Consider the following 13,786-nt stretch of genomic DNA (forward strand, 5'->3'; position numbering starts at 1 on the left):
AATGAATTTTTACTAGTTTGGAATAAAAACGTAAATTATTGTATTTATTTTATGATATTCCATGTCAAGTTATTAAAGTTGTGTAATTCCTGCCCTATAATAGGACTATATAATATAACTCCTGCCCTATAACAGCATTTCCAAAGAGGGTTTTCGCCAGGCAAGGAGAAGACTGATAAATTGTATCTGAATCTTTAATATTTTAAGGTTGTACCTTTTACAATGAACTCAGGCTTCGCGGCGTTACAGCCCCGAATAAAATATCATGCAAGTATGAAATACCATCGTAAATAAATCGCGTTAGAGTTTTTCCTCAAAGCATCGAACAGCTAATCGCTTTGGTTTGCCTTACCCTATGAAACAGTCGTTAGTCAGCTGTCGCCTACTCGACATCAGTTTTTGTTGACCAATCCCCAATAACAAGTTAATCTTCTCCAATGATTTAGATAAGATCCGATTTCAAACTAAACATTTTTTTCTGAAACATTTTGGATGACTGCATATAACACATTGTCACTTATGGATGGACAAAGAGAATTGAGCGATTTTTCATGTATCCCAATTTATTTGAAGTCATCTCTCCTAATAATTCTGCGCCACGACCATACGGTAGCAAATTGTCAATTCGTTTAAATTGGCCGCTTTTTGGTATTTATTTATAATTTGTGTCCAGGATGTTGAAATTGAAAATCACCCACGGCCACGTTTACTGAATAACTTCTAATTTGTTGGGTTTTAATAATATTTTTTGTGGGTCATGGCCCATTGCCCATACTCATAATTCACATATAAGAAGGCTTGTGCCCCAGCAGTGGGACGTGGTAAAATTCTGTTAAAGATAGATTGAACAATAAATAAAATGAAATAATTATTGAATATTATAGTAATGATTTGAATATATTCTTTATGACAAAAACAATCTAGGAGATGAGACGAAAAACGTATATCGATTGGCGTCCAAGGGGCCATAACTTAGGCCTCCGCCCCGCTTGACCGTTACGCCTTATCGCGAAACTTCGCCAGTTACAATTTTATTGTTGTCTTTATTGCCGCGTTTAGTGAAAATTATTGCTGCAGATAATGTTTTATTGTAATTTGATTACGAGTTAATATGTTTGTTCCATTCGGGAAGTTTTGATGTAATAACTGCATTGCGTTTTATTGATGTGAGGGAAGGATCATAAGGAGACAATGAGTTCGAATTGCCTAACAAGTTTCCCAGACTGTCATGTACATCAACTCGTAGGTAAATGTAGAATGAATAGAGCAAGCTTTTGTAACGTAAAGTTATCTTATGTATTTTTTTTCACAAACTTAAAAGATCTAAATTAAAAAGAAATAGAAAACAATACAAACGATATAGATAGACTTACAAAAAATAAAAACAAAAAACAGTATAACTATTGAATAAATCAAAACTATTTCGATACAGAAGAACTTCGCAAATAGCTCATGTGTTATTTCGGTGAAAAATAAAGAATACCATAAAATATCTCGTGTTTTCCTTAATTCCGCAGAGTGGAAACAAATTGCCAACAATTTAGTCGCAGTTAACTTCCAAAAACACTACAAATTTCAGAAGGCCCATTCCTCAAAGGGGGGTAAATAAAATTGGGGGCCATAAAAACGGTATGTGTTATCACTTAATCAAAACTCAAGTTTGGGGAACTATAAGCGATGATCATTGGCATTTCTATTGCCGTATTAGGGCCCTCCCTGCGAAGGTAGTTCATATTGGACGCGTGCAGAAGAATCCAGATGAAAAACATTACATTGTAAATCTGTCATAATAAATAACATAAATAAAACGGATCGTTTGTTTTCATCATCGTAAGTTATAATATAGTTATAACTAGAGCACTTAAAACTAATCACTAATCGCTATTCGCTATATCCTCTACCGCGTCTGACTGTATGTTCGCTATAAATTCAAAACTACCTAATTTGTACGGTTTCCACCAATACTAGACACGTGTGATTTCTGAAGAAGGTTTTGAGTTTATCGTGTTCATGTAAACAGACGCGACAGCCTGACTTCTTTTATAATATGTACCGATTTACGATGTATAAAAAATGAGCAAAGTGAACTCGACCAATGTAACAATGTAACGTTAAATGCTACCAACTGTGTCCGGGGCTCGGTTTCGGAGAAATATATGCTTAACAGTGTTATTTACGGTCAGATTTATTTTATTCGCGAGGGATCCCTTTTATTCGCCATTTTATAGTTCCGTACATTCGGACCTCGGCATCGAAGCATCACCCCTAATGTAACCGGAATCACGCGAGGGTGAGAGGGAATTTACTCAAAATTATAAGTCAAATTAAAACGTAACGATCTTGACTCGTATTTAAATGACGACCAAAGTATAAATATTTTTCAAAGTTCTCGGCCCCACGCTGAACCGCGGCCCAAGTGAATAGGTAAAAAATACCCGGGCATTATGGAAAAGTTGGATTCCCCGGGAGCTAATGCCCATAATCTTGGCAACTTTTAATAGGACAGACCCGAATTTGACGGTCGTTATTCAAGAAATATACTCGCAGCCCGCCATCTGTGAAACTTTATTTCATTCGAATTATGTCATCAAAGTTATTTTTTGCGATGCTTCCGCCGGCGTTGCCTTTGATTCGGAACGGTTTAGACTGTTTTGGATATTTTTATTTCAGTTTAAAGTAATATTCAATCTACTTATGTTTAAAATATTACAGTGCAGGAAAAAGTTACGTGAAAAACGAACTGTAGAGGAGCGTCAATCGTCATGATGATGGGGTGGAACTTTTCCTTACGGCTAGTTTTAAAATTGTCCACAACAGTAACACTCGCATTCAGCGGCTACATGATCAAATAGCTCCTGAGAACACTCTTCATTATAGATGTGGCACAGAAGCGGAGGGACAATAGTATAACAAAAATAGTAAATAATAAACAGAACTATCGAAACTTCTCAATTATTGTGAACATTTATAGCTCTATAGAGCTTTGTATTCTTTTGAAAATGTCTCTTCACGAAATTATCCCATTTTCCTTTTGTGACGTCGACTTTCCCCTATTCTTTATTTATCTGCGATCTTTTAAAAATAATCATTATGTTGTTGAAGGATCGCTTTTCAGAGGTCACTTAGGGTAATGGTTCTTCACTTCAGCTCTCTCGTCTTACCGTCTATGGAAAATAGAATTTCCGTTCATTTCGGTATGACATCAAAGGATGTTTTCAATTTTCTAGAAAACTAAGCTACTTATTTTAACTTAATAAATATTTTCCATTTGTGTTTTTAAGACAACAATTTATTTACATATTTGCCTAAAATATTAGAATAATATTCATGGTTTTGTTTAATTTTTGAATATTCAGCGTTATTAATTGTGAATAATAACGTACGCCCGTTTCGTTTCTGTTATGAGGAAATTAAACAATACTCATATTATATAGTAAAAAACAAGTTGGACGCAGAGTCTGTTTCTAAGCGTTTTTCTTTTAAACCACGAAGCGGATTATGATGCAGTTTACAGAGTTGTTTGAAACAATTTATCAATGAATGTTGATACATGCAAAACCGACTAGACCGAGTGGAGTTTTAGATATTAACCACACAATTTAAAGTTCCAATAATAAATAAATGACCCCCGTCGCCTTTTTGCTTTATGCACTAGCGCATACAAATCCACACTAATGTTAAAGAAAAATGTATTTTTTTATGATTTGTTTGTAATGAATCAACTCAAAACTACTAGACTGATTTTAATAAAATTTGGCACAAAGACAGAAGAAACCTTCAGAAGTGACATAGGCAACTTCTTATAATGATTTTATCTGAGCCCGAAGTCGAGAGGGGCGCCAGTTCATTATGGGCAGGAAATATTTGAGCAAAATCACGAACTTCACGAGCAAGCGAAGTGGAAAATCAGTATATGGGTATTATAATAATGCGCAGTAGCCATGTTACAAAAATAACCTCAAAAAACAGACGTAGATTGCAAGCTGCAATACCCCATTTTAGTCCCTTTCATACATCCGACACAAAGAAGGGTAAACATCCCTCTAACCGACCACTGGCTAGTAATGGGCTCCAAATTAAAAGACAATATTTTAACATTACCTGTGTCCTTTCAGAATATTTGATGTGAGGATTATATCACAGTTTCACTCATGTAAATTGAGATTCTTTTCATTTTAAATTGCTCCTATAACGCTATATAGAAAAATTATTTATTTATGATCAAAAAATAAATACTTTTAGATTAACTTTATACATTATTATATATATATTATACAACACTGTTGCATTAGAATATAGTTATTGTAATGGATAATTAAATTTCTTAAAAAATAAACAATGTCATTTGTGTTTTTACGACAGAATCAATGTAGCTATGTTGATATCAATACAAATTTTTGTACAGCTTTGTACTTATGTAACTTAGATTTTTTATCAAACACAACTCACACTTTACCTTCTTCACTTCTTCATTAACTTCTCCACCCTGTGTGGATCTATTTCGCGCGTCATCGACTAAGCTCCAGCAGTTAGCAGTTAGATTTTATAGCTTCGCGTAGTAAAAAAAAACATAATTTTAATTTAAACCGAACATTTTAAAACATTTAAAATATGAAGTTAAATTCTCAAACGAGAGAAACTGATATTGCATTCGGATTAGATTATTTCAAAATTAAACGAGAAATATAACATTTCGAGTCTTTATAGTGACGGTAGTCCACCATGTAAATATTTTTCTGTAATTTTGTACAGTAGAGTTTTAAATAAATAAATGTTTCCCTGAAAGTTCGTGGGTTATGTCCTTGCGTCGTTAGATTTTACGTCAAATAAAATAGATGCTCCAGCATTTTTATAGACCTGTCGTTTTCTGAAGCGAGAAAAACTTTTAGAAATGCTTTAGTGAAGTTTGTTAGTTTCATATAAAAGTAAATGCTAGTGCAAATGTGATGCAAAAATATTATTAGATCACCATACTGGAGTATTTAAGTGTACTGGGGTAAGGTAACGGGTGTGAGGGCAAACGTTTTCCACATTGACTTCCACTTGGACCTGGACAGTGCTAATCAATTTCATTGAAAAGGATCGACATCATTGCATTGGGTTTCTAACTTTAAGCATACAAATTTAAGCCATAAGGTAACACAGCATACTGTGCTATGGCAATAACGTTCTTACGCATAACAAATTGAAACATAACTAACCTAACATATCCCAACTTAAAAGTTAATTATGCCACATTACCTATATGCCAAAAATCAATTATGCCTTAGATCTATGGAACCATCATGGAATTTGTTGTTTGATACCGGGTTTCGCGGGGTCACAGCCCCGAGGGAAATATAAGATAAAGACAGAGAAGGTCATGACCGAATTTAAAATATTTTTTAATCTAATGGCACACATTATAATAGATGTACTTCTGTGAAAGTTATAAAACTCAAGTTTAAGGGAATTAAAAATAAAGACTGTTCATTATTTCTGACAGCATGAAACTGGAAACCTACAAAATTTAAAAAGTACCAATAAAGAAAAAAGAAAACTGAGAAAAATCCTTTAAAAGTAACTTGAAGCCCGGAGTGTTTCTCAAGTTTATATTTCCGTCATTGGTGTTTTTCCATTTTCACTTCTAAATTACTTTTAGTAATGTAGTGACTACCTACTTCTGTCGTGTACTGTGTTACAGAAATAACTTGATCCCACCAAAAACATCATGTAAAAACTAGCCAAGTCTTTGTTGTTTCTATCTGGGGGACGGGAGTGCCCCGCCAAGACGAGCCAAGCGCAAGGGCACTACCTGCCTTTTCTCGAAATGTTTATTTATTCAAAAATGTTTTGCACAAAATTACAAAACAAATATGTACAAATGCATTCTCTACCAGTCCTCTATAAGACGAAACAGAGATAGCATTGTGGTGCGATAAAAATATTTTTACCCAAAAATATTTGCAGAAATCGGAATATAGTCGAAAGAAAACATTCGACGGGTTTTATCGCAAAAAGAGAAAAAAATTCCCAGTACATTTTCATCGAAAAGTGAATTGATGGAGCGACGGGCGAATATAGTCGGGCGGCGCGAAATAACGGCGGCGCACGGTGAGCGGTGTCCTAACTTGAACGAATGCTATTTCTGGATAATCGAGTTGGACGCCTTTGTGATAGTTTTCGGACTGTATGTTAGTTTGAAACAGGGTGACAATTAGATCGATCGACATGGGGACAGAGTTATGAAAAATATTTTTCAACACTTTGCAGGGGCAGATGTGACTTTCGAAATGTTGACGTCTTGAAGCCTCTGTCAGGTGAGTCAAGAGAAAAATTTAAACTTTGTATTTTAATGATTGGACTGTGATTTCTCCGGCCGTAGACGTCAACCATCTTTTGGAATGCTGTTGTTGCCTATCAGCTGGTAGTGTTTTTTATGCTTTCATCGCCACGTATGACATTCACATAAGGATTCACTAAGGATCATGAGTGCGGTGTCCACCCAAACGTTGTTAAAAAAAATATTAGGTAATAAGCATAATACATTCGAGGTAAAGTTAGGGTAAGGCCTAACTTTGCCTCGAATGTTTTATGCTGTCATTTTACACTTAAACCGGCGACTACTTTATAAACTTCTTCAAATATTTATGTGACAAACAAAAAACATATATAACAATAGCTGTGTAAGACTATAAACCAGTGAATAGTGCCGTCTCCGACACTGCACTGCCCGCTATCCGCTATTCACCCCTATAAAATTATAAACAAAGGTTGTAAAACATGTCCCCATAAACATCTGCATGAAGTATGGAGGTTCTGGGTAATGACAAAGTTGATAGAGGGACGACCCGCGGGGACTATTCTCCTAGTGATGGGGATTAACCCGATTGAGTGGAGACTCGAGACTCGATGAGCTAGCTACAGTATGGAATAGCGAGTGGCACTCCGAGTGAAATATGAGACATACAGTTGATTTTTTGACGTCCGGTAGCTAGTGTTGACCGTATGAAAAAAAAACGTGTCTTTTATAGTCGTGGCAATTATGAAGTATGAAACAAACAAATATTTTCTGAGCAATTTAATTGCCACTGCCCTTTTAATTGTCGTTTGTTATCTATGTAAAAAAAATAACATATAAGTTATAGTTCCTTACTAAGACAAAGAAGCTCTAACAGTAATACTTATTAATAAATACTTACCTACTAATCAATAGCCAGTTTCGCCGCTTGTTGATCATTTGGTTTGGAAAGTAATGTTATACAATAATTAGGGCCTGTTTTATTACTTTCTGATAAAATATTATATTGTGATCTGAGAGATAAATTAACTGCTAAATAAATTTGATTAGCCAGCCCTATTCAACACTTGAGAAACTCAATTTTTAACGCTATCCGTTCGATATGTTACTAGTCTATATTTTATTAGAAAGTAGGTACCTACTTTTCAAAACAAAATGGCATAATAGAACGAAGTCTCGTGGGTTTCCATGTGGAGATCTTCCTTCCATGTGGAGAGTCTCATTTCGCATCACTAAATAAAACCCGGCCAGAAAATGTTGAAAGCCGGTAAACTATGATACTGCAGACAGATATGCTCACTGAATTTGTAATATTAAGGAAATATAAGTGTTTCATTAATAAAAACGTTATTCGTACAATCAAACTGTGGAATCAAATTCTTGCGGCGGTGTTCCTGATACGACTATGACCTCTTAATTTTTGAATTCTCGAGCGAAGTTTACGTGTATAAATTATTATGTTTTTACCGAACAAAGCCGGGATGGGCCTCTAGTGTAATTTAAATCGTTTTCAATCCTGAGGAAGCTCGCAAGGTCTGCGATATAGATCTGCGCCGGCTGCCAACTGGGGCACCGGCGCTAATAACTGCGCTATCTACATAACGTGTGACGTCACTGCCTGCCAGTTGTTTTGGCTGTACCTGCTGGTGATAGAACAACTTATATTATTACTACGTGGCATGCACAGGGCGTACCTTAGACTTGGTCTGAATATGGAATTATTTCAAATACAAAATTCTTTATTCAATTTGATATACATAATTTATTAACGACAAAAATTTACTTAAAATTAAGTCAACTGCCGACTTTCAAAGCGCTGGAGAAGAAGCGGCGCAAAAAACTTCCCCGCAGCTTTTTCTCTAAAGACGTTAATTATCTAATGCAGGTCTTTTGACGCTAATTAAAGTAACATTTTTATCTAAACCATGGAATTAGTAGGTACTCCGTACGAAGTCCTACTATTTCCATGATCTGAACATTGAAAACAAAATGGTACGTTCTAAATTCAAAGATATTATTTTTTTCCTTTTTCTGTCACTCGACAGACTGGCAAAGCAGACGCTATAGCATGTGCATTGAAAATATACTACCTAAATAGTGACCAATTTCTTTTTTGGTCCAAACCACCATGAATACAAACGAAAGACATATGTGGAGAGATAATAAAATATTGTTCATTGTTCTATTTTTTGGGTAATGTAATTACAATTATTACGGAAGGTACGGGGCCTGATATAATAGTATTTAAATTAATAAAAGGTAACAAATACTAAGCTTTATTGCACCTACTTGTTAGGTGTTCAATTATCAAGATGTTATGTAAGGATACATATTTTAAAAATTCTGTCCTTCTTGAAAAATCCGACTGGCTCCGCCACAAATCCCTTATTAGAACACCACCGAACGCCCCATATATTCCAAAAGCACAATAATTTAACCCTGGCGTAATTCGCTACGTAATTGAATTCCCATTCTGGTGAAATATCGCGCGCCGTTGCCGCATCAATATTGTTAACTCTCGCGTTTTTTATCGCGACAGCGCGGTGGATGCCGGCTTTATTAAATGTGTTACGTATACAAGGGGCTTTAATCAGATTATGCAGTATGGTTAACGTGATATTCGCCTACTTTTGTGTGGTAGTTGTAGAACACAACAAAGAAATACTTCTTTGTTGTGCTCCGTTGCGTAGATGCAGCGCCGCTCCGTCAGTTTTGATCTTGATGTGTTGCGTTTTTGTGTCGTTTCGTCGTAAACCTGAGTGACACCAGAAACCTGAACTCTAGTTGATAATTGATTACCTGGTGTGTGAAATGGAGAAGGCAATGGGTGTTTCATTTCACTTAATTAATGACCACGACACTCACCCATTGAAGAATTCTAAATTTTTTTTAATATCTTTAAGAATGGTCTCTTTATACCGCAGACAGAGTCTTATCTCGTTCAAATCTATATTTACTATAACCTTATTAAAAGTTCTTGTTCTTCTTAGCTCCTTTAATTTTCAAAAAATAATATAAATAAATAATATTCAATTAATATTTTATCCTCAATATGGCAATGTGCTTCAGATGAACTTTTTAAATCCTACGCATCTTTTTTGTAATTCATTTTTCGTCGCCGATATTTATAAATGAAGTGGAATAAATAGTTATGTTAATAAATTCTAAACATTAGATTTCAAATTATTATATAAATATAAAATAATATTTAGAAAAAATGTTGAGAATTAAAAATAAAATTGATGGAGACAATCTTATAAAATAGATTTTCAGTAGCTATAATAATCCGTCATCAGGAATGAAAAACGTGGAATCTACAAGATTGAGATGTCATTACCAGTAAGATGAGATTTGGGAAATGTTCACATTGTGCAAGTAAATGTGATGCGAGTGATACAAATGTAGTTGTGAAAACAGATTTTGACATTTCACGCCTTTTATTATCATCAATAGGTTGTAAGGGTTATTATACCCGAGTTCTAAATTCAATTAAAATAGTCTAGAATTGAGCGCTGACATTATTCCAATCTATTGAATAAGGATATCGACACAAGAGTCAAAACCGCTGACAATATTTTTTTTTGAATTTTGACAAAAAGATTCTTTGTATAGCGGTAATTAAATTGTTAAATCCATTTATTTATTTATAAATCTAAATTAGTAATTCAATGTAAATTATCATAATTCATAAAAAGAAGTTCCCCTCGTCGTATCTCCAAAACTACCCGAGAGGCTTTTTACGGTTTCCACCATGTAATTATGTCGCATCTCAATAGCTGCAGTAGGGATTTCTGTACGATTTTCACCAATATACCTATTACCAATATATTGTGATTCCTGAGAAAGCTTTAGGTATATAATTTATTATGGTTTTACTCGAGTGACGCGGGACAGTTTGCTTATTTATTTATAAAGGAGAAAATGTCTGACTAAGTTTATGTGGGAAAAGCTGAGGGAAAAAATCTTGTTTAAATAATAAATATATATAAACTGACTAAACACAAAGTCGCTCAATGTGAACATCTGCAACTGGCAGCCTTCATTATATGGAGTGTGCTTCAAGCACGGCCCACGACAATAAGCAGCGAATACTTAAGACGAAAGACCTTCACAATTAATATGGACCCCACGGCTCAAGTGGAAAAGAAGGGGGAGGGGGGGTATTGACAAGATTAAGTCACCTAGCGACAGAGTGTAGTCAATGTTTATAATTTGAAACACGACGTGGTGCTGATCCAGTGCTTAAGATGGTCGTAGGTTCTTAATCGTGCCCCATTAATATATATATCGGTTTTTTTTTTACTTTTCATTTAGTACAATTTGCTTCCGAAGGAAAACATTGCATGAAAATCGGTTGACTCAACTCACACTAGTATGCAGACCACTACTTGCCGCTAGCTAGCTGCAGTCGTCAGCAAAGTCGGCCCTCGCTTACACCTGTCGCAATCACAATCATTGCCAAAACAAAATGATTGTCAGCTGTAATATTCACAAACCAAGTTACAAGGGTTGCCAACATATTTTTACTGAATTCTATTTCACCATTACCACACAAGTCAAAAATATATGCAATATTACTAAAACAGTAAAAAGTACGGATACCTATCCCTAGTTTGGCATCTAGGTTACACAAATACAGGATGCCAGCCAAATTCATTCTGTCACACGTTAGTGTCAAAAATATTTCCTAATATACTTTTGAACACGAACAATTTATTAAAAATAATAATTATTAAATAAATCAATTAAAATGATATTAATAGTCATTATCGTGTTTATTTAAATACCTTTGAAAATTTTGCTACGTCTACTTCTAACCGAGGGCAACCCTAGCAGCTACGATATTGTCTCGTCTCGTATGGAACCACTCCATTGACGTCAATTACGAGTTGAAATATGAAAATATATGAGGAATAGCATCTCACGTCCGTGCGCCTGCTTTCAAATATTATTCGTTTATAAACTATTAAATTAAAAAAAACGTCGAAGTATATGGCCACATATATATATATATATATATATATATACACATGCAGTTTCTGAAAAATAGAACAAATAGTATCGAGTATTATTATAATAACATTGCGTGTTATAAACTGCGTGAGACGGCAAGAAATAGAAGACGACAGAGTTATACAATGAAAAGACAAACTAAGTGTATTGAAGAAGTCAGGAATAATAATAATAATAACAAACTAGACCTTTTGCTAGGAACGTTTCAATATTTTGATACAATTATTTTCATATTAATAGTAATTAAAATAATTATTTTGTTAGTCACACACAACGTGACTGTTTTTAACATTCACCTTGGAAATTTGAATATGGATGTTGAGAAAATAAATACGCCACATCATTTTCTTTGAATGCTCTGTGGAAATCCTTGTGTATGTATTCTCATGGATTCCGATACGTATTTTTCTTTTTCTTTTTCCCCTTAAAAATAATCGGTATGGTTTGGTTTCTCTGATGCCGATATTTCTCTCATGGAAACCGACAACAAGATATCAGATGAATTGCGTGAATTTCGTGCAGAAATAATGACTCGATTCGACAATCAGGAAGCAGCTTACAAGCAGCTATTGGATGAGTTAGTTAAAAATCAGTCAGAATTGCAGGAGTTACGTAGGAGTTTTGCGATTGCGTTTCAAGAAGCTAAGAAAGTAACAGTGTTGGAAGATGAAATAAAAGTTCTAAAAAGTAGAAATGAATACCTGGAATCGTGCTTTAGTAGTATGAATAGCAACAAAGGGAAGATTGGAATATCGAATAAAAAATCAGAACCATTATCTTTTGCTTCGGTGACAAAAACAAAAGTGCAGGAGGTAGTCGCACCATCGTGTGGGGCCATGAAACAAGCAACCGTACCGGCGATGGCGAAGCCCCTCCAACAAGAAAATGAAGTTATACGTTTGGACTGCACGTTGAAGGATGTAGAAGTCGCCGAAAACAAGAAAGAGGAAAATAGCTGGACGGAAGTAAGAAGAAAAAATCGTTTTTCTAATAGCGAAATTAAAAGAGGAGGGAGTGTGATCTCAACAGATATAGAAGGAACAGAACGGAAAAAGTATTTACATGTGTGGCGATTAAAAAAGGAAACAGCGACAGAAAATTTAGAAGCATATGTTAAAAAAATATGTGGTAAAGAATGCCCACTAAAAGTCGAGAAAATAAATCATAAGACTGAAAGAGATTATGCTTCATTTAGAATAGGAGTGCCTGAAAGCCACTATGATAAATTGTGTCAATCGGACGTATGGCCTGTCAACGTCGAATTCTGCGAATGGATTTGGTTTCGCAAAACGCAGGATGCGAAAAAAATCTCCCCATAAATTGATAGAAGTCTATTACCAAAATGTCTGCGGACTCAGGACAAAGTTAGAGGAGTTTAGTGCAGCGGTAGCATCTTCAAGTGCAGATTTAATAGCAATTACTGAAACAAGCTGTAACCATTCTATCAGAGACGCTGAACTAATTCCTCCGGGTTATAAAATCATCCGCTGTGATCGAACGGACGGGCGTAAGCAGGGCGGAGCGTTTTTAGTGGCCACACCGCATATCGACTTGCGTAGTGTACCGATACCGGATGACGTCAAAATAGACAATCAGGTTTTCGAACTGGTTTGTGCCAAGGTGTTTATAGGTGATAAGTTTTTATTGTTGTGTTGTGTTATTTACATTCCGCCGGGTAGTAATGACACCGATTATTTAATATTATTTAATATAATAGAAAAACTTTATGATAAATATAATAGGCGATTATTAGTCATAGGTGACTTTAACTTGTACTCTGCTTCTGTGAATACTAATAATTACTTTGAGTATTTTCTAACATATTGTGAATTCACCCAGATAAACAAAATAGATAATAGCATGAATCGTCGGTTAGATTTAGTGTTAACTCCAGCGGGAGAAGAGTTGGTGGGCGTGCGTGCTGCTCCTGAGCCGTTTGTTCGCATTGACCGGCTACATCCCCCGCTTGAGATATCAGTGACTTTGTCGGCTTGCGCGACGGCGGCGGCGGACCAGCGACTGCACTGGGACCGCGATAGGAATGATGCCAATGTGAGTGCAGAAAACCCTCAGTGGAATTTCGCCAAGGCTGATTATCCCCTGCTGTACTGTAAGTTAACATGCATAGACTGGTCACCTCTCTGGGATTTGGATAGCGTGGAAGCGAGTGTGTCGTACTTTTATAATATTTTGAATATGGTTTTTAGTGAATGCGTCCCGTTAAAAAAAAGACACCATTATTTTTCAAGGTTAAATTACCCTGAATGGTACGATAGTGAAATTATACGAGAAATAAAATTAAAATCTAAGTATCACAGGCGTTATAAGCTAACTAAATCGCGGGAGGATTACGACTCTTTTGCTAAGTGTAGGGCGCGTCTAAAAACAATGATAAGGAAAGCTCATAAAGACCATCAGGACCGCGTCCAAAACCACCTAATAGAAGATCCAAAGTCTTTTTGGAAATATTTAAAATCATTAAATAAAAATTCA

The 13,786-nt window shown here is 35.3% G+C and overlaps 2 protein-coding genes across 7 annotated transcripts in view; one reads left to right on the plus strand and one right to left on the minus strand.

Annotated features, from left to right (window-relative positions):
* The window catches only part of LOC128675763 (protein sidekick-1-like), a 196,381-nt gene that overhangs the window by 34,619 nt on the left and 147,976 nt on the right, over positions 1 to 13,786 (minus strand). The gene's annotated exons all lie outside the window — the stretch shown is intronic.
* On the plus strand, positions 11,758 to 13,237 carry LOC135309855 (uncharacterized). Its single transcript, XM_064436437.1, has one exon. It carries the CDS (start codon positions 11,767 to 11,769, stop codon positions 12,610 to 12,612), a length of 846 nt encoding a protein of 281 aa, XP_064292507.1. The 5' UTR covers positions 11,758 to 11,766; the 3' UTR covers positions 12,613 to 13,237.

The sequence above is a fragment of the Plodia interpunctella genome, chromosome 15 (assembly GCF_027563975.2).
Source record: "Plodia interpunctella isolate USDA-ARS_2022_Savannah chromosome 15, ilPloInte3.2, whole genome shotgun sequence".
NCBI classification, from domain to species: domain Eukaryota; kingdom Metazoa; phylum Arthropoda; class Insecta; order Lepidoptera; family Pyralidae; genus Plodia; species Plodia interpunctella.